The sequence below is a fragment of the Balaenoptera acutorostrata genome, unplaced genomic scaffold, assembly GCF_949987535.1.
Source record: "Balaenoptera acutorostrata unplaced genomic scaffold, mBalAcu1.1 scaffold_606, whole genome shotgun sequence".
Classification (NCBI taxonomy): domain Eukaryota; kingdom Metazoa; phylum Chordata; class Mammalia; order Artiodactyla; family Balaenopteridae; genus Balaenoptera; species Balaenoptera acutorostrata.
The window spans coordinates 48,496-70,077 of record NW_026646305.1 but is presented as its reverse complement, the minus strand read 5'-3'; the positions used below and the strand labels follow the sequence as shown (position 1 = coordinate 70,077).

Sequence of the window (21,582 nt, the reverse complement as noted above, 5' to 3'; positions counted from 1 at the left end):
AGAAATGCCCCTCTTCCAACCCAAATACTCTCCTTCCTGCATTTCCTAGCTCTCCATATGCAAGCACCATTCCTGCCTCTCTCAAGCATGTGCTAAGCACTCCAAGTGGCCTGTAGCTCCAAGAAAAGGCCTGTGTCTGATCCAGTACCCACTGAGGGGTCTCTTTTCAAAAGGACAAGCCTCCTGTCCTAAATTCTGCCTTGATAGGAGCAGGCAGTGAGTGGCCTAAGTATCCCTTCCCTGCAGACCACGCAGCTGACTTTCCCCCCTACAGGTTTGCTATAGGGAGGAGTAAAACAATCCCAACTATCTCTCACTTGAATATGATTTATTATTCAAATGATAAAATCTTACCATAGGAATTAGGAATGGATGACAAAAAGGTCCTTACACAGCTGTAGCTTAGCAGGCTAACTAGAGTAAAGCCTTCTGAAGTCCTACTGGCACCCTAGTCCTGGGCAACTTCACATGCAGGCAATAAGAGGACAGCAGGGATGGTTAACACCATTATCCATTACCCAAGGAACAGAGAACTGAGGGCAGTAGTTCTCAATCAGGACACACATTAGAACTGCCTAGGCAGTACAGTCTGGGACTCAGCTTCAAACTACCCGGAACCTGTTTCTGCCTGTGGACCAGAGCGTTCAGTTATTGCCCCGCCCTACCACCACAACATGCGTCGTCTGTGTGTGCACTGTGCGTGCATGTGTCCCCTCAGGTGTGGAAGGAGAAACCAGAAATCTCTCCTGCTGCCTTTAATAGCAATTGTTTTGTGATGAGAAAAGCAATGGCAACATTTTAAATCATAATGATTATTAAAGCTCAAATGTGTATACTTTACTTTCTTTTGATAGCTTTCTCTTAATAAAGTTCTAATGATCATTTCAGGAACCTACTTTCATTTGGGAAAAACAGGACCATACCATGTGTACAAGACAGAAATTTCTACAGATGCTTTATGAAAGAAAAAATATCTTACCAAAGTTACTACTGCACAGTCAGCAGTTAGCAGTGCGGCACTAAAAAGAGTATAAACAAATCTGTAAATGAATTCGTGTTCAGGATCATGCTCGAAGTATTCCTCTGGAATCTTTTCTCGCTGAAAGGAGAAAAAATGCAATTTAAGTATCCATGGAAGAAAAATACTTAAAAGTACCCTTAAGATAGCAGTCTTCACACTTGGGCCCACGTGCCCCTTAAAATAATTTTGATTGGGTGACATGTCTTGTAATCTTTTAAATATAAACAATGGGATCCTAAAATACCACAGTGATCCAGTACTCACCACCATTCATTAAAGAAAAATACAGGCACAACCGCAGAAAATTTATGTATTTCCACGTTCCTCCCCACAGAATTCTAACCAAATGTAAACTATTGGGTTGGCCAAAAAGTTCATTTGGTTTTAAGGAAAAATAAAAGACACAGTTTTCATTTTCACCAAGCATTTTATTGAACAATATATTCACTAACCAAACAAACTTTTTGGCCAACCCAATATTTTTAGGCTCAAAAGTCTTGCTGATCACCATGTCATACTTTTCTGTCATCAACTTTGAAAACACATTCCCAGTGTCCTGTAACCATAGGGCTCTAAGAATGCGCTGTCCTGTACAGCAGTCGCCAGCCACGTGTGGCTACAGAGCACCCGAAGAAGTGAATTTTAAAACTTTGTCATTTTAATTCGTTTAAAATTTAAACAGTTTTCTAATTTTCTTCTTACAGGCCTTATCATATTAGGTTTATTTACAAATATTTATATTGTTTGATGCTAGGGAAAATCATCCTTTAAAAAGATACATTTTCTGTTACTTGGGTATGTTTACTTACCTTCTCACTATTCATACAAAGTGCAACTCGGTTCATATCCATCAACCCCTTATCCAACACGCCTTCGGGAAAATGACTAGACACAACATGGCGTGGGGAAGAAGACTTAAAGGAAGATGAATTTGACTTCGAGCTGGAGGAAGTAATTTTCTTCTAGTAATTAATTTCAAAGCAAATCAGCGTGAAATAAACACAACTGTATAAGAGAAAAATACTTCAATAAAACTGACACTTACTGTGAGTGGATGTAATCTCTCATCAAAAATATCCAAGGATCTATCTGCAGCTCTATAAAATAAGAATGTGTATTTAAAAAATTAATTCAGGAGTTACTATCTTAGTAAAATATCTGCTAGGAGTAGAGAGAGGGGTAGAGGAAGCTTAACCTTCAACAAAGCAAACAGTTTTATCAATTCTTCTCCTGGATTCCACCCTTCGAAAGGTTTCCTGACCTGTTTTTACTCAGCACATCAAGTTCTGTGAAATCTTTTCTACAACAACCAGCCAGAGTTGCCTCTATAAGCACTGACCCTCCCTAACAGGCAATGCTAGTAAACCAATATATTTTCACTCCTCTAACCTCACACTGGAATATGCAAGAACATTTTATAAAGCAGTGGTGGTGGGCAATAAATTCTTCTAACTTCAATGAATGTGAATATGAGATTCATGGTTTTTTCCCGTTTTTTTCTCTTTAGTTCTGTATATTCTTATTGTGCATTTCTTCTTGTCTCTTTTAAATAGTTTGAGTTAAAAATGTAATTGTCTTTTTATTTTAAAAGAAACCAGGCTTTTTAATTTAAAATTTCACCACACTAATACACTGCGCTCATTTGAACAGTGGTTCTCTAAATGTGGTCTGCAGGCCTCTGGGATTCTCCCCTATCCCCTCCTTCAGGAGGCCCAAGAGGTCAAAACTGCTTTTATAAGAATACTAAGACACTACCTGCCCTTCACATTGTGTGACATTTGCTATGGATGTATAAAAGCAAAAGTGGGTAAAACTGCTGGTTTCTGAGCATGAATCAAGGCAGTGGTACCAAACTGAATTAGAAGTCATTCAATTATTCACTGCCACTTGCAGTTAAAAATCTGCTTTAAGAACATCCTTGATAAAAGAGTAAAAATTAATAGTGTTCTTAAACCTTGGTCCTTCTTTTTAATATTCTGAATAAGTGGAAAGTATGCATTAAGCACTTTTACATACTGAAATATGGCTGTGTTAAGGAAAAGCACTTGTGACTTGGCGGTAAGTCATTTTTTTCATAGAACACCATCTTTATTTGAAACACTTTTTTCATCGAACACCATCGTTATCTGAATGTACAACTGACACAGTCATTCTTTCAAAAATGAACAAAGTGAGCCTGTCACTTCAAGGAAAATAACTCTAAAGTTATTTGTTGCCAATGATAAAATTCAAGCCATCAAGCTAAAAATACCAGGATTTTTGGAAAACTTCTACCTTCTATTGTGAACTTGACAACTTCTCAACACTTAAAAGACTTTTCTGGTAAGACTGGTGGTGATACTAATAACAAAAGTGAGTTTTTGACACTGTCTAAAGAAATGTGAACCAATACTTTCCAAATGACCAACGTATAATATTATAAAGTCAGGTACAGGTAAAAAGATCTACTCAGTATGCATGACAGATCAATGGGTATTAATTTAACATAGTATTTATTACAAGTTCATTGATATGATTTAGAATTCCATTTTAACTAATTTAAGAAACTAGCACATGCAGACTTTTGGTACAGTATCAAAGAATATACCAAATTATCTGAAGGCTTTAAAAATACATCTTTTTCCAACTATATATCTGCAAGCAGCTGGATCTTCTTCATATTGTTTCTTCAAAACAAATGACTGAAGACAGAATAGATATGAGAATCAGCTGCCTTCTATTAAGGAGATACTTTTCTCTCAATATTTTTTGTTGTGGAAAATAGTTATTATTCATTAAAAAAAAATGACTTATGTTAAACACTGGGGTTCCTAATCAGGGGTGATTTCGTCCCCCAGGGGACTTCTGGCCATGGCTGGAGACAGTTTTGGTTGTCGTAATGTGGAGGGAAGAAGGTGCTACTGGCATCTAGTGAGTAGAGGCCAAGGGTGCTGCTATATATCCTATAACACACAGGACGACACCCCACAACAAAGCATTATCTAGCTCAAAATTTCAATAGTGCTAAGGCAAACCCTGTTTTAACATACAATGGATTTAAGTTTTTAAATTCTCAATTTCAATTTCTAATACAGTAAATTATCAATATAACCCATATAAACAAATACTCTTTGGGATGCTCAGTAACCTAAGAATTAAGGGTCCTAAGATAAAAATAAATGATTCACTTCTATATTGTAATAAAAGCACTCGAATAATAAAAGCTTATGCCAGTAACATCTATAGTTATTACCTAACACTAAACTTGATACCTTGTAAATTAATTAGCTGGAATAACAAGATAGGTTTTAAAAGAGCTCACCTGTTCTTTATGTGGTAATATATTGCTAAGGTCATACTGTGGAGGAAAAAAAATACATTGTAATAACTGATTTTTATCATATCAGGCCTGAAGACATTTTTAAAAAGGGGTTAGCAAGGAGGGAAGACCTTCCAGAGGCCCAGTGGCCCCGAAATCCTCGAATTCAGAACAGTACCACATGGGTGCTTTCCCCCTTGTTTTAGGTTCTTCAGCTTTTAGCAAAATTAGGAGACCCAAAATGCTAGATATGCTGAAGGCATGTTTTGGTTGATTATTATAATATATAAATTATTACATATTTCCCCTGTCATTTGTCCTTCTACCCACAAAACCTCCTGTCCTGTACAAGTTATATCTATCTATACACATGCTTCAATTTAAGCCATATAGTAGTTGTTTGTGTGTGGGGGTGTGTGTGTGTGTGTGGTTTTTTTGTTAGCCCCTGCATTTCAGTTGATTTAGTTTGCTATCCACCTACCAATCCGTTTTCCATTATTTCCCTAAAAGTAAATAATAAAAGTGCTCTATACCAAAATGATTTAAAATCACTTTTACATAATTAGAAAATTTAATAGCAAAATTTTATAGCCACAAAACTGATGATAGGTCCAGCTATCCTGAAATAAGCAGTGCTAATAATACAGCATAATACTACACAGTATACTATTAATGACAGGTATTTCCAAATTATTTTAAATAAAGTATTAATGAACAGATAGATACAAGTCCTTAGGTAGTCTTTTTTTTTTTTTTTTAAAGACAATTTTTTTTAAAGCAGATATTCATTTTTAATTAATTATTTATTTATTTATTTATTTTTTTGGCTGTGTTGGGTCTTCGTTTCTGTGCGAGGGCTTTCTCCAGTTGCGGCGAGCGGGGGCCACTCTTCATCGCGGTGCGCGGGCCTCTCACTAACGCGGCCTCTCTTGTTGCGGAGCACAGGCTCCAGACGCGCAGGCTCAGTAGTTGTGGCTCACGGGCCCAGTTGCTCCGCGGCATGTGGGATCTTCCCAGACCAGGGCTGGAACCCGTGTCCCCTGCATCAGCAGGCAGACTCTCAACCACTGCACCACCAGGGAAGCCCGGTAGTCTTTTTTAAGTTACTATATTCCTAAGTTATTCACAGATGTTGTATATTAGGCAACAAAGGGGTTCTCTGGTTAAGTTATATGCTCCCCTTTGTTCTCAGTGTCTAAAATGAAACTCAAAATAATTGAGGGAAGGCAAATCTGAATTTTATAATAGGTCTATAGAATCTTAGCACTTGTATAAAGGCCTGTAACACCGTTAGCATCAAAGATGGATACTTCTATAGCGCTTCAAAGTTTCATCTTCAAATGGATTTTAAAATCACAGCATTACAAGTTTTATGATGGAAAGGACCACTGAACCGTAGATGACATTTAATTAAACAACCCATTTTACAGATAAGGGAACCAAGGCTTAAAACTGACTTACCTAAGGTCCCACTAATTATCAGAAGCAGTTCTCTTTCTCCTGCCCTCTAACCAAATAGTGGCTCCCAAGCTCAGCTGCACACTGGGATCATCTGAGAAGCTTTAAAAACTGCCTGGCTTCTGCTTCAAGATGTTCTGATTTAACCGGCACTGGGTATGACTTGGGCATCAGGACTGTTTTTAAAGATCCCCAGATGACTGCAGCGTGCAGCAAAGTTTAGGGATGAATGAGTTAGGGTTAAGATCGGAGAATCACTCGGGATGCTTTTGTCCATATAGTCATGCTTCACATCATTCCCCATCTTGTCAAAAGGTGTGTGCGTGGGTGAGAGAGAGACAGACAGACAGACAGACACACAGACACTGTGTCTTGGAGGCGGGGGCAGGCGGGTGGACTTTGTGCATCCAGAAACATATATCTTGAAAAGTTGCATACGTGATTCTAATAAGGCTCACCTACCCCACTGAGAACAACTACCCCACTGAAAACTAAGCCCATGATAAACATTTTCAAAATCATTCCTAAAAGCCAATTGGCCCTATTAATTTTCTCAGTAAACCTTTATTTCACCAATAATGAATGTGATGAATGATCATTTTTAAAACTTCATGAGAGCAAATTAAAATTTACTGTACTTCCAAAAATTAGACTAGGTCGGGAAAAAAAAGGATGAAACCTACTTGTCTGAGCAAGGTGAATCTTTTTTTTTTTTTTTTAATTTTATTTAATTTTACTTATTTTTGGCTGCATGGGGTCTTTGTTACTGCGCGCGGGCTTTCTCTAGTTGCCAAGAGCGGGGGCTGCTCTTTGTCGTGGTGCGCGGCCTTCTCACTGTGGTGGCTTCTCTTGTTGCACAGCACGGGCTCTAGGTGCGTGGGCTTCAGTAGTTGTGGCACACGAGCTCAGTAGTTGTGGCTCGCGGGCTCTACGGCACAGGCTCAGTAGTTGTGGCGCACGGGTTTAATTGCTCTGCGGCATGTGGGATCTTCCCAGACCAGGGCTCGAACCTGTGTCCCCTGCGTTGGCAGGCAGATTCTTAACCACTACACCACCAGGGAAGTCCCTGAGCAAGGTTAACCTTCAAAGTACTTTTGAATTATATACTGGACATCAGACTCTTTTGAATTCAAAAGAAGCTGCGACTCTAGCCAAAGTAGAGTGGTTTTGGTACCCACAGATTCAGTGTCTTGGCTGAATAAAAACATTCAGTGATTCTGTGATAAGTGCCCAAACTCAGGACTTTAGAGATGGGGCTCAGTTTTTGCTGAAACATGATTTGACTGCAACTATTATTGTAAGCAAGAGAGGAAAGTTACCTTATTATGACTGTGAACTTGCTGTCTTTAATTAAAGTAGAAGTTACTGATCATTTAAATAGCTAAAAAAAAAGCTGGCACATTAAAAACCAATTAAAAATATAATTAGCTTATAAAATTAAGACAACAAATAAAATTAAGGATAAGGACATTAATATTTTCAAATAGCATTTCCCAAACTGTGTTCTGGAAAATCAACATTCATATCCTAAGGAGATGTTAATGTTTCGTGGACAACCGCGAGGGAGGAGGCAAGAAGCTCTGCATCCCGTTTGGTTTTTTTCTCTTAAATAAGCTTGAAAGGTTCATCATTAGGGTGTTTTGAAAGTGCATCTCCAATTGTGGACTATGAGGTGCTCCCAGAAATTAAAGAATAGTTTCCATCATCATGACACTGTTCGTGTCTCCTTAAGTATAAGCCTGACCACAGCCATGTTTCCAAAACCTCACCTCTTTTATTGTTCTCTGCTGTGATTGATACAGTGTGTTGGAGATATATTTATATATATAAACAAAAATTAAATGTGTCTATTAAGTTAAAACCTCAGTTGAACAAATTTCATCTACAAAGAAATTAAGCTTGAGTGTGTATTTCTTAAGACTGGTTTGATATAGTCTCCCCCTCTTTGGGGGACAGGAAGGAGAAGTAAAATTTCATACAGAAATAGTGCAGGAAAAAAAAAAAATGCACAGTGGGATAAATCTGACAAAATCCAATTAAATTTAAATGCAGATTCGCTTTGGTGCCAGTAGGGGACAAGCTGTTCCTTCTTCTAAGAGTAGCTTCCAAAGTAGTATACATTGTTTGAGGACTACAACTCATAAAGAAATAATTTTTTCTAGAAATAGCCAATAAAAAGTACCTCTCTTTCTCATTATGTTCAACAATGGCTTAACAACAGAAATGCGTCAAATAAAGATTTATACTTTTTCTGGGATTTCTTATTTGCTAACTGGCTTTCCCTTCTATCATGCGCTCTAAGATTAAAATGGAAACTGAAAATTCATATTTAGGTCCTTGAAATCAATCTATAGTTGACACCAGTTTTTTAACCTGATCACTGAAAAGGACAATTCAAATGAATGAAATTATGTATGGCTAGGATGCTTTTAGCGATAAGGGGGTCTGTCACTCAGCCCTTGGCAACCTAGTTGTACTCACCGTTTTAGTGTGGTTCTAAGATTAGGCTGTCTGACTATGCTGTCATCTAGAAATATTGTTGAGCATGAGTTATACTTTTTAGTAAGCTGCCCTGGAGATACCTGAAGGGGAAGGGAAATAGAAGAAAATGTCACAGTAAGTTAAACCTATAAAGTGTGTTTTTTTCCTTGGTTAAAATGTCAAACGATAAAGCATTAAGATTTTTCTTACACTCCATCAACTGCCTGAGTGTGATGTCATGTGCAGCTCTATGGGAAACCTCTATACTCTTGACTTCCACAGACGAGCTTTGAGAAATGGGTTATAAAATGCTGCCTTGATATAGTACCTATAATCAAACCTGGCAAGCACCTATTATAAATTACCTGTATAATAATGTAAAAAGTTTAGAATAAGATTTCAGGGTTTTTTCCTTAAGCAATGAAATGCAGCTGAGATTTCCTATTTCTATTCATTTACTACAATAAAACGTAATGCTTTCTATAATACCGATGTAGGAGCATTTCACTGCAGTAGATGAACACCAATAATAAATGTATTAGTTCAGGAGACAGTGTGACGAAACAAACGTTTTCGAATCAGAGGCTGGGCATGCCAGGGCTGCTCTATCACTAAAAAGCTGGGGGCCATAAGTCTCTCTGGGCCTCAATTTCCTTATCTGGAGGACAAAAAGGTACTGCTTAAAGATTCTCTCGCATCCAAAAAAAACGGATAAAACAACTCTGAGAATTTAACTTCTCACTTCATGTTTAAGTAAGACTGCCATGACATTACTCAAGTGAGAACCTCAGAGAATACTTGCCATTCATTTCAAAATTGTACTAATTCGGTTCTACGTGTTATTTGACACTCCTGCCTCACCCATGCTGCTCTCTGCCTGCAGTGCCTTTTTCTTCCTCCTGTCCCAGCAAGCTTGACCCCATCTTCCTCTAGGATCCCTCTGCCAGCAGGCACACCACAACACTTCTCACTTTCTGCACACTCACACGTCTAATTTACCAACTGTTCCATGGTCTCAGCTGCTTGCATAGTACCACCCTCTTTAGTAAACAAGCTTCTCCAGGTTAGGAAGATTCTTCTCCTACCTCCAGCTACTGAGCACAGAATCTGGGACAAATTAGGATTCAACAAGTGTTTGAGAAATTATTTAAGATCAGTTACAACTGGAGGTAAATCTTACTAAAGATACAAATTCGTGAGAATTTATCTACAGTGGTGTTGGATAGGTGACAAAGAACTTTTTGAGACCCTCTAGAGAATGAACTATCTTTAAAACACTTTAGAAGTATCCATTTATTTGTGAAGAGCCCATGAACACGGCAATAGTCAAATACTAACATGGCCTAAACTATGTTAGGACAACTCTCTTCCTTAAAGTAAGGCCAATAACCAAATCCCAATCACTGAAAGCCACTGGAAGGAAGAGTAGCATTCTTTAATACCACAGAATACAAACAATTTTAAAGCTGGGTTTTGTTTTTGGTTTTTGTTTGTTTACTAATTCAGATGAGCCTTCCTTCCTCCTATTCATATAAAACAGTTTTCACCATGCTGTCACACTCTCCCATCAGTGTCCGCCACAAATACATGAAAGGTGAGGCAGGGAGAAAATCTAGTTGATGCTTTTGAAAATACAGAGCATTTAAATAAAAATTGCCAGTATCCAATCATCAGAAATATCCAAATGGCATATATAAAACACCATTTTGCTTGTTTCAGATGCTTTATGCAAAGCCACTTATTCCTTATTAACAAAAAGTTCTAGATGTAACATATTTGAAAAGTATCACTATTTGGAAGACTAATTTCTCCTTCAAGCTAGAAATGTTTTAAACTAAAACTCGGATATGGTCCTTAAGCTATTTGGTTAATGTGTAATTTTAGAATCTCAAAAAACAGATACAGCATGAAAAATGAAAATTCACTCATTCAAATACTATGATTCTAAACGAAGCAGGTTATCTTTTAAGGTCACTACTATTAGGGTATAATATGACATACACTACACGTAATAAAAGTCAATTCTGACCAAAACTCTCTATATATGAGGGGAATAAAAATAGTAAGGAAATGTACCAAAATATAGACTAGTTGGTAGAGCTTTGGGTGCTATTTATCCTGTTTTCCTCTATTAAAAACTTTTTTTTCTATTATGAATGTATATTGATTTGTCTTTGGAAATATTACTGCTAAAACATTTAAAATTTTTAATTAGATGTGGTCTATAGTCCTATGGGGGCTCATTTAACGTATCAGCAACTTACAGTCTACTGGCTCAATCCTACAAAAGAAACACTTCCACAGGCCTACTCCTGAAACTATTCAAACTTTCCAGCATCTAGTGTTCACTAAAGGATGGCAGAATTGAAGCCTCTGAGCAAAGCCTAGATATGTTAGCTGCCAGCAGATTACTTTCCTCTCATCTTGCTTGAAAATTTAAGATAACTGTCCTTTATGATTAAAGCCTTACCATTGCTGGCTCACAACCTCAATAAACTGCACTGTCACACGTAAGGGTATAAAATGCAAATACAAAAAAAAAAAAAAAAAACAAGTAGCAAAAAACACTACTGACAGTTTAATGTTCATAGGTATTATTTCAATTGGTCACTGAAGAAGAGTATTTATCTTCATTCAGCACTAAGGACAAAATACATGGACTTTTACAATCTTTATAAGGGGAAAGGTTGCTTAGTAGACTTCAGGTTTAATGGTGAAGACTAGAAAATAATCATACCTAGGAGGCTAGTAAGTAACAACCCTCAAAGCTTATCATTAAAGGTCAAGTACCTGTTGAAATCCCGCCCCCACCCAATGACTCTTCCCACTGTGCCTACTGCCTCTGATTTTAACCCATTAAAAGAATAAAGCTGGAGAGAGCGAGAGTACGAAGTGCGGCAACCCGAGTCATGGCAGGACAGGCATTTAGAAAGTTTCTTCCCCTCTTTGACCGAGTATTAGTTGAAAGAAGTGCACCCGAAGTTGTAACCAAAGGAGGCATTATGCTTCCAGAAAAATCGCAAGGAAAAGTATTGCAAGCAATGGTAGTAGCTGTTGGATCAGGCTCTAAAGGAAAGGGTGGAGAGATTCAACCAGTTAGTGTGAAAGTTGGAGATAAAGTTCTTCTCCCAGAATATGGAGGCACCAAAGTAGTTCTAGATGACAAGGATTCTTTCTTATTTAGAGATGGTGACGTTCTTGGAAAAGATGTCGACTAAAATAAGTCACTATTGAAATGGCATCACGTGAAGCTGCCCGTTCCCCCAATGGCATCACGTGAAGCTGCCACTGAAGTTCTGAAATCTTTCATCCTGTAAATAATTTCCGTGTTTCTTTTATAATAAAGTAATGATATCCAAACTAATGATATTCAGTGTCTCTGAAATTTAGTTTTCTCTGTATTGATTTAAACATTCCCAAACAAAAGTATATAAATGAAAAAAAAAAAAAAGAGAATAAAGCTGAAGTTCACTTTTTTCTTCCCCCTTTTCACAAGTTTTGGATACGTTTATTAAGAATCAATGACTTTAACTGAAAAATCTGTAATACTCCATCTATGTTGCACATTAATGGACAATATGGTAGGGTGAGTGGTTTGAATAGAATTCATACTCAAGGCCTTAGTAGAAAAGTATAATATTCTAATTATAGGTATAATCAAAAATATTGTCTGAATTAATATCGTTAATTATATTCAATTAAACTTCAAACTCAGAACCTATATTCAAAGAATAAATCTAAGTTTGAGTAGACTGACCACAAATCTATTTCCTCTCCCCCTTCTTTCAGATATCATCTCATTAGAATTAAAGGCATTTTTTAAAAAAGCTATACATAAGACAGGATAAACAGCAGATGATTTTTAATGTTTGAAAGGTGAAAAGACTAGATAAAGGAGTGGTAACTGACATGGCAGAACAGAGGAAGCACAACCTTGGTACCTACAGAGAGTGACTAGGACAGGAACAAGAAAACCAGTTTGTCTTACAGAACCCAAGGCAGGCTCAGAGTTCAGAGGCGTGGTCCCCAAATCCTTGCAGTGAGGCCCATCAGTTAACGAGTTGTCCAAGTGATGCTTCCAATTAGATCTTAACAGACAGCCAAGGACCATCACACGTTTGAGGGAAGCCCCCAACACATAAGAGATCAAAACAGGAAGAAGGAATGGGACTTCCCTGGTGGCGCAGTGGTTAAGAATCCGCCTGCCAATGCAGGGGACACGGGTTCGAGCCCTGGCCCAGAAAGATCCCACATACCACAGAGCAACTGAGCCCATGCGCCACAACTACTGAGCCTGCGCTCTAGAGCCCATGAGCCACAACTACTGAAGCCCACACGCCCTAGAGCCTGTGCTCCGCAACAAGAGAAGCCACTGCAATGAGAAGCCCACGCACCCAACAAAGAGTAGGCCCAGCTCACCGCAACCAGAGAAAGCCCACGTGCAGAAACCAGGACCCAATGCAGCCAAAAAATAAATAAATAAAATAAAATATAAGGATGCTTTAAAAAAAAAAAAAACAAAACAGGAAGAAGGAATTGATGGGAGTGATAAAAACTCAGGAGCAAATGAAAACTTGAAATTGCATCAGTGAAAAAAAGAATGACAGGATATAAGAGAACTCTATGAATTGAAAATAAGGTAGACAAAACAATATATTCAATAGAAGGATTAGAGCACAGTCAAGGAAATCTCCAGGAAGCAGGACAAAAAGACAAAATGCAAAGCAGGAGGGGAAAAAAGTTAGTGATCTGGTAAGTCTCAGACTTCCAACATCTGAATAATAGGAACCTGGAAGAAAAAAACAGAATAACAAAGAAACACACAAAAAAGGTCTATACCAAACCAAATTATGAAATTTCAAAATCCCAGGGAGAGGGAAGGTACTAAAAGGTTCCCGAGAAGGAAGGGATGGGGGAAAATGACTAAAATCGGTAATGTACAATGTACCATACAATGTCAACAGGTTTAAGAGCAACAGTGTAAATGAGAAGATGAGAGGGAAATGTCTTTAGAACTGCAAAAATTAGTTTCAACTGAGAATTCTATACTTTATCAAATAGAAGGAGTTTCAGAGAGGCTAGATCTCTATAAACTTTCTGCCCATGTGCCCTTTTCCCAGGAAAATGTGCTCCAGTAAAACAAGGAAGTATAACAAGAGGGAAACAGAATCTAGGACATAGGGGATCCAACATAAGAGAGCAGAGTTATGTGAGATCCCAGATGACTTCACACAGATATCCCAGGAAAAGAGGCATAGAGCAGGCCTAGGGGAACACTAGTCTATATGGGAGTAGGAAGACAAAAGATTGGGGAAAAGTGTCTCCAAGAAAAAAAATGGAACAGATGTGGCTTAGTAGACGGAACATAGTTTTGATAGGCATGTGACAAATGTTAAAACATTTGGGGAAAAAAATAGCTGTTAGAAAACAGGCAAGTGAATATAGTCAGGAAATTAATTCCACAGAAGAAATGAAGAATGTGAAAGCAGGGAGACCGGGCAGGGAGCTACTTACTGCATTTGGCTGTGTGAGATCACGTTGGCTAGGAAAAGGGGGATTGGGTTATCCTAGAGAAGTGCAGAAGGGCTCCAATTTCATTAATATTGAAGAAAAAGAATGAAGGGTGTACAAGGAGGAGGCACAGTCAGAGAACTATATGGCTCAGCAATGCACAATATTTGCAGAGTCGTAGTAATGTAAACATTGATTCTGATTTAGTAAAAACTGATACATGTTGAGGGAACACAGGGAGGGAAATAACGTCATGGTGGACCGAAGAAGCTAAGCTTTCACCTGCTATGACAAGAAGTCAATGGACAGTGCTAAAAATTAACTTACCTGTCATACTTTTATTACTTTGGTTAAAAAATAAGATCAAAAAAATAAGGCAAAAGAATTTAAGGCAGATCTTTATACTACAACCATATGAGTGAAATTTAACTTAAATGTCAGAACCCTTAAAAAATGGGCACTACTAAGTCAAAGACTTTCCTGAATACATTTGATAATTAGGAAAATAGAGATTTAGAAAATCTACAAAAAAGAGGTCCATGCTAACAGTATTGGATCCATCATATTTTTAGGAATCATGGCAGACATATTTTTAATTCAAACTATTAATTTCTTAACTTTTCAACTGTTTACTTACATGGTTTAAATGGTTGCTCTTCCTCTTTTGCCGCACTAAGAATAAAAAAAATTAACTGATGAATTCTGATACAAATGCCATAGAAAAATAAAAGTAGTCACTAATTATTTGATGGATTACCAATAACACAATGAGATAAAATTCCATTCTATTTTTTAAAATAATTTCCAACAAAATATATAATTTAAATCACCCAGCAAGATGAGTCCTATAAATAAAATCTAAAAACTTAGTTTCACTTTTTTGACCTAATAGATATGCTGTATTAGGTACAAATGAAAGACTCCCCATTTACAAAAGAAAAGGACAAAGCAAGTTAGGCCAGGTGAGAAACTTAGCTAATAAAAAAATTTACCTGCTGCATAGCTGAACTACTAGCCAGGAGTATTTTCTAATGCTTCATTTACACACAGCTTACTTTCATTACCACAATCTACAGATGACAACTCTAAGAACCAGTTTCTGGCCAGGCACTCATCTCCAAACGCACCAGTATCTCTGGAAGCATCCTGAACCACTTAATGGTAACCTACTCAAATACCTTACTGAAAAAATACACAACTGGAAAGTAACCTATGTTAAACGTAAATTTTAAAATGAGTGTGCTGACCTAAATGAACATATCTACAGCACACAAAACTGTTTTGCTCCAACAAAGGCCAGAAGAATAAAAGCCTGAAGAGGGTCTTAGGCCACACTCTTGCTCACATTGCCTCCTTTAACTCCAGACAGGCATCACAGGCACGGATTCCTTAAGGCTGAAGAGAGAGACAGGCATGGGACAGCTTTTCTTTTCCTGTCTCCAGTGCCCCTCTACATGTGAGCAGCTCATGGCTCTGGAAGAAACTGAGAAACAGAGCAATCCTAACCAGAAATGAGTGGCTCAAGTACACACACGAGAAAAATGCAAGTTAGAAACCCCAGGAGCTTCCAGGTTGGTGAACATGTAGTACCCTTGCAGAGGGCATCAAAGCTCTGTGCCCTGTCCCCATGCCTGGCCCTATGCATCTCTTCCATCTGGCTGTTCCTGAGTTATATCCTTTTATAAAAACCAGTGATCTAACGGAAAAAAACAAAAAGCAAAACAACAACAACAAAAAACCAAACCTCCGTTTTTTATTGTGCTGCATCACTTTAAATATTATGGAATGTTCACTTCTTGTATTCCTGCTCTCGTAATCAACTCAAAAACTTGGTCACGTATGGCTTTTTAGCAAATAAACTAGGATTTAACATAACATTAAGGAAGACAGGCAGGCAAGCAGGAGTGCAAAAAATTCTACGGTTCTGATTCTCATCTTAAAACAAGGAGGACACAGGAAATTTATATGAGTTTCACATGCTGAGGATAATCTTCTGGAAAACCCCATATGGCATGTTGCTCTTATTACCCTGGCACAGCACTACATTAGGATGAGAAAGTTTTGAATAGCTTAAAAGTTCTGAGTAGCATAAATCTGGATGTGAGATAGGCTCGTCTGGTTGAACACTGTGTAAAACAGGGCCAAAATCACAAGGCTCAATTCCCATATATAACAACTGATGTTTCTGATTTGATCAAATGAAAACCTAACTGTGACCTAAACCCTATCATTTGTCTTTAACATATGTGCTCTTCGGAGCAAGGGGAAAAGGACAAAGTAGCATGGAGAAATAGACCACATCTAAATCATGTGGCCAGTTGACTATGTTGATAAAGAGGTGGCAAAGTGTATAAACAGATAGTCTAAGTGTTCTCCTCCCTAAAACACTGACAACTAAAGGAAACTGTATCATCAACATATTAAAATAAGACAAGTGAATACATAAAAAAGTGAAACATTTAAACCACTGTAAGAGTTTTTCTAAATACCTCCTATAATACACAAAACAAAAACAGTTTTCACTCTTTTTCTCAGGGAAAAAAAAGCATTGTCTTACCAGCTGTTTGAGATTTGCTCAGAAAGATTGTGCTGGCTCTTGGGTGGTCAGAAGGGTTTGGTTCCAAAGCTAAGTCTGTAGAGGAAGAAGAGAAAAAGGTGTGGTGATTTAGTTGAGTAGAAAAATACATGATTTTAAAGACAGCTACACATCGATTGAAACCACTTTTAATAGTCTTGAGAAGAGCTTTTAGTAATGACAAAAAGGCAATTTTAGTAAAGGCACAATATAAAAATTCTATTGGGAAACAGCAAAATTGTAGAAACTCTCCATACATGTGGAATAAAACCATGGCTATGTCTTAGACTTCTTTAACTTGCACCTAAATAATCTATGCCATTTTTAGATGAATCATATATGACTCCCCTCCTATTGATCAATTAAAAATTCAGTCACCCTCTTTTAAAGCTGATATTACTAGCACATTCCAGGAACAGTCTCAAGAAGCAAGTTATGCTGTGGCCAACTACTGTCAGATACCAGCTCAATATATCAAATATGCCAAAACGAAGTGAGTTGCTTTTGGCAAATGTTCTTCAGACAATCAAATGGCTAATTCTAACTCCATTCAACAAATGAACTCATTTAACTGGCTGTGGTTTATCTGGGGGCTATTCATCATGGCAGATTTAAGAGGACTACATAAAAGTTCAATGTTCTAATCTATAGGAACACTTCCACGATAGTGATTTTTAACTTTGCCCTCTATTCCCAAAGCTAAACTCACTTCTTCATTCCACGCTGCATGATTAATTTGGGGCTTCACTAAGAGTACTTTCTGGAGCAGATCATAGGGCTACTAGAAAAAAATTTTGGCCATACCTACACGAAAAGGTGGGTCTGCCTGTAGCCCACCTTGCACCAAGGTGGGATAGCGTCTTCTATTTAGGCAGAAATACAAAACAAGCACAAGCTACCACACAGGATAGTAAGGTTGTTGTTTAAAACAAACAACCAAACATAAAAGCCCTATGACACTTCCTCAGCAAAGTCCATCTCAAACCATTTAACCAAGCGTTTAAGAAACTGGACCAAGATTCAGATAAAGAGTAATGGTTAAGGCAATTATTTCCCAAACCACATAATAACTGATCTGTTTTTGAAAGATGGGTTTGATGGTCAAAGTGAAATACAAATATATCCCTGCCTCTTAGAGAATCCAAAGAATACACACATTGATATATTAAAAACTAATTAGTCTAGCAGTGAATTCTGTCTAACCCAGCATTTCACAAATGTATCTACCTAGAATCCCTTTTTCCCACCCAGAAAGAATTTTGCACGAACAGTAATTTTGGACTTCCCGTTTTAACAGGAATCTGAGCCATCCATTTTAATGTCATTGCCAGCACTAGTAATTTACATAGCTAAACCAACTGCTTTGTTCTTCATGAAAATTCCTTCACTGAATTTGAAGTTTATCAAGCTGCTTTTGGAGAAAATATTCTATTCAACATTTTTATGTAAAAGACCCATATAATTATTTTAAAGTTTTTTTCTCCTACATATTTGAAAAATTAAGACAATGGGAAAATAAATTATTTCAGCTGTACACAAAATGGCAGGCAGAGACTTTCACAGCTGCCTCTAACCTATAGCTTCCGAAAGAATTCATGACTACTTACCTATACCAAAAAGAAAGTAAATAGACTACATTTGAATCTAAAAAATAAGCAGAAATGTTTGCAAAGTAGCTGTATTATTTATCAGTGTCTATGGCATGGTAAAACTTAACAATTTTCAACGGAAGTCCAGGAAAATTAAGTGCCAGAATCAAAGAGAAGCAAGCTTTAACACACACACACACACACACACACACACACACACACCCGCCAAACCAAGATGTGCTACTACAGATCTAAATACAAAAATCAAGAAGGCTGGGATAAAAAAAAAAAAAAAAAAAAGGCTGGGATAAAAGAAATGACAACATGCAAAAAAAAAAAAGTAAACTTAGCCCAAGTGACCAGAAAAAAGCTGGCACTCTCCCTACTCTATCCTAGGGGGTTCAAAGGTAGGCACAGGACCCAGGACCGGCCAATCAATCACAGCTGTCCTGGGACTTCCCAAGAAAAGAGAAAGGCAGAACTGTACTCTAGGATCCTTAGCTAGTCTTGAGCTGCTGGACACTCCCCTTGCTATCATGAGGGGAAAGGCTTTTCAGGAGACATCAACAGAGGAGAGCAGAACTGAGGAGATCGTTTAACTCCTGGGTCAAGTAGTGCTTAACTCTGTGATTTTCTTTTAACTTGCAACTGAAGGAGACCTGGTTAATCAGCAGTACTGATGATCACACTAAAGGTGGGGAAAGGTAAAAGTCACTTGCTCATTCCTTTAACAAATATCATGAACAAAAATCTGCATGAGACAAAACGATGCTCTGTTTAAAAATTAAACACAACCATTCACAATCATTAACACACAATGATTCACAACCGTTACTTTTAGTTGCTTTTCTTATACGTTAAAAAAAGCTCTAATTAGTGTACAATCTATGTCTTCTTGTTACTAACAAGCGCTCTCCACCCCACTGTTGCATATTTATTGTTTAATGAATACACACTGGCCCATCAAGTATTATTCCTATACTGGACTTAGCCAATCCCCTATTGCTGGGGATTGGTGCTTACAAAGTTCTATTCTTAAAATATTATGAGGAAAATCTTCATGTACATAGTTTTTTAAAATAATGGTTTTATCTCCTTAGCAAAGATCTTCGGAAGTGGAATGACTAAGCCAAAAGGTTAGATCACTTTCACGGCTCCATGTACAATGCTAAATTGCTTCCTAAAGAAGGTGGGGGGCACATTAGGGTATAATGCTACCAATCATGACATTTTGAGTTCCTACCCTTGCTTTGGATACTTGAAAAAAAAAAAAAATTCCTACTGATATGAATGAGGAACCTCACTGTAGATCTAATTTGTATTTCTTTTGATTACACAGTTTGACCATTTTCCCACAGTTATCAGTGTTATTTCCACTTTGGTGAGTTGGCCTATCATTTCAATGTACTGTAAACACCAGGGCCCTACTGCTGTCAGTTTGCATGAGGTTTTCAGAAAATATTAATCTTTTGTTTATAGCCTATATAACTAACAATTTTCGATATAACTTGCACTTTTTGCTAATGAAAAATACCACATCACTATTTTATAGAATGGACATGTGAGCCATTAGACAGTAAACTCATACATACACACAATATTTCTGCACTTCCCATTAACTATCTTCCCAAGAGCCTAAGGAGACTATGATAAAACCTACCACACTCTTCACTATCACAAAGGTAAGACTGCCAACTATTAAGCAAAGCTTTACCACCCACCATCCCTCTCATCCCTCTCCCCACCACATGCACACACAGTAATTTAGAGACTTCAGGAAATTACTGTGCATTCAGGAAATTACATGGATTCTTCCGCAAGTTATTTCTTTAGAAACCTCTAAGAATGTTTTACCCAGGAGAACTATTCTTGAGCTCATGATTAGGGGTTATGATTAAAATTGTATGTTAAGACCCATCATTTTTGTATTATCAATTTAAATTGCAACTTATTTGACAGCATGATAGGTCGATGTAGAAAAAGTATGATTAAAAAAAAATTAAACTCGGTCTCAATGTAAACATTCCTCAGAGGAAACCTGTAAAACACCACCGACACTGAATACTGTTTTTCCTCCAATCTAAGATTCTACCAGTTGTTAAGATCCATCTCAATTGCAGTTGTTAAAAGTGTGAAAACATAGGCAACTTAGAACAAATGAAATGCGTTACTGAAGGCTAAAAGTGTTAAAAACTATGCTATCGAACTGTCGATAAATGATTTTTCCTTGTTAAAATATTAGAGGGAGAGGGAAGTGACCAAGAAAGCATCTGACAGAAGCAGCATATTTCAGAAAGCGATTAATATCACCATATTGGTTTCAATATCTTCCAAAGAAACAGGCGACGTCAGCAGTTTCTGGGCAGCTGCTGAGCACCAGTTTACTTAACGGTAACCACTGCACTTACTGACCTGCCCGAGCATCCCTACACTGGACAGTGTAGTAGGTTTATGGCTCATAATACAAACATTACAATCTTCACAATTACCATGTAAACTGATGACTTCATCTCTTTGAGTCCACACTTGCCACCGCAGTCAGGGAGTTCCTGCCAGCCAGCCCTGAGCTGGGCTGCCTCACCAGGGGGGACACAGCAGGCTCCTGCACCTGCCAGGCTCCGGCTCACCCACGCCTTGACCCTGCTTCCCTAGCTTCTGACAATCCTGGCTTCCCAACTTCCCAGCTCTGGTTTCCAACTGCTTCTGTACCTGCCTCTACCCTGGTTCTCAGTTTTGCCTTATTTTAATCCTCAATCAGTGTTACAGTGATCATGACTGAGAGGTGACACATAGGTAAGTACACCTGGCTTTATATATTTCTAAAGAGTACTTTACTCAGTTTCTTGGACTTTTAAGAACCTTTCTGGGTTGCAAGTTACCTTCATTTCATTTCACATTATGCAGTGTTACTGTTTTAACTCTTAAGTTTTATTACTTTAATACACTAAAACAACAACAACAAAAAAGGGTGAGAAAAAAGGTAGTATTCCAAAGAAGCTCACATAATGTCAACAATAAATCCTCTTCCTATATGCCATGCATTTGGAACTTACAGTCCTACTCTCTATCAATACTCATTTTTAAAACCTTGGACAACTCAATTTATACCTAAGAGAAGAATTCCTACACTACCTAACTCAGAACACGGTGAGAATCAAATGAAATGCAAGAGCAATCTATATACTACAGCCTATTTTAGACCCTTATTAATATCGCTTTTTTGTTCAAGCCACTGCTGGCTCTCACCTGAGCTACCGCACCAGCCTCCTAACTGGTCTCCCTCTCTGCTTCCTTCCACCCTTACAGTCTATTCTCACACAGTAGCTGGTCTGATCTCCCTCCACCCTCTCTACCCCCCTTCCCTTTTTCTAAGAATTAACATCATTCCTCTGCATATAATCCTTCAATGGTTTCCCATTACAATGAGACTAAAATTCATATTTTTTTGTCAAGGCCCACTAGGCATACAAGGTCTTAATCCCCCATATTCCTCCTGGCATTCATTCACTCAGCTGCAGCCACCCATCTTTCTGTCCTTGGCACGCATCAAGCATATTCCCTTCTTAGGAACTGCACAGAAGCCTCTTCTCCCACAGCCTCACATGGCTCTCTTAGGACTGCTCATGGGTCGCTTAAGGAGAGAAGCTGT

General features: G+C 37.9%; 1 protein-coding gene across 4 annotated transcripts in view; it reads right to left on the bottom strand.

The window, feature by feature from the left end:
- Positions 1–21,582, bottom strand: part of LOC130706873 (cyclin-Y-like protein 1) — a 46,227-nt gene that overhangs the window by 8,509 nt on the left and 16,136 nt on the right. For 3 of the 4 annotated variants that reach the window (XM_057539547.1, XM_057539545.1, XM_057539544.1), the window contains 6 exons: positions 16,327–16,401; positions 14,407–14,441; positions 8,259–8,359; positions 4,323–4,358; positions 2,067–2,118; positions 980–1,099 (listed from right to left, as the gene is read on the bottom strand). In XM_057539547.1, coding sequence (XP_057395530.1) covers positions 980–1,099; positions 2,067–2,118; positions 4,323–4,358; positions 8,259–8,359; positions 14,407–14,441; positions 16,327–16,401 — 419 coding nt within the window. The remainder of the gene's footprint in view (positions 1–979; positions 1,100–2,066; positions 2,119–4,322; positions 4,359–8,258; positions 8,360–14,406; positions 14,442–16,326; positions 16,402–21,582) is intronic. The other variant, XM_057539548.1, reaches the window with a different exon arrangement.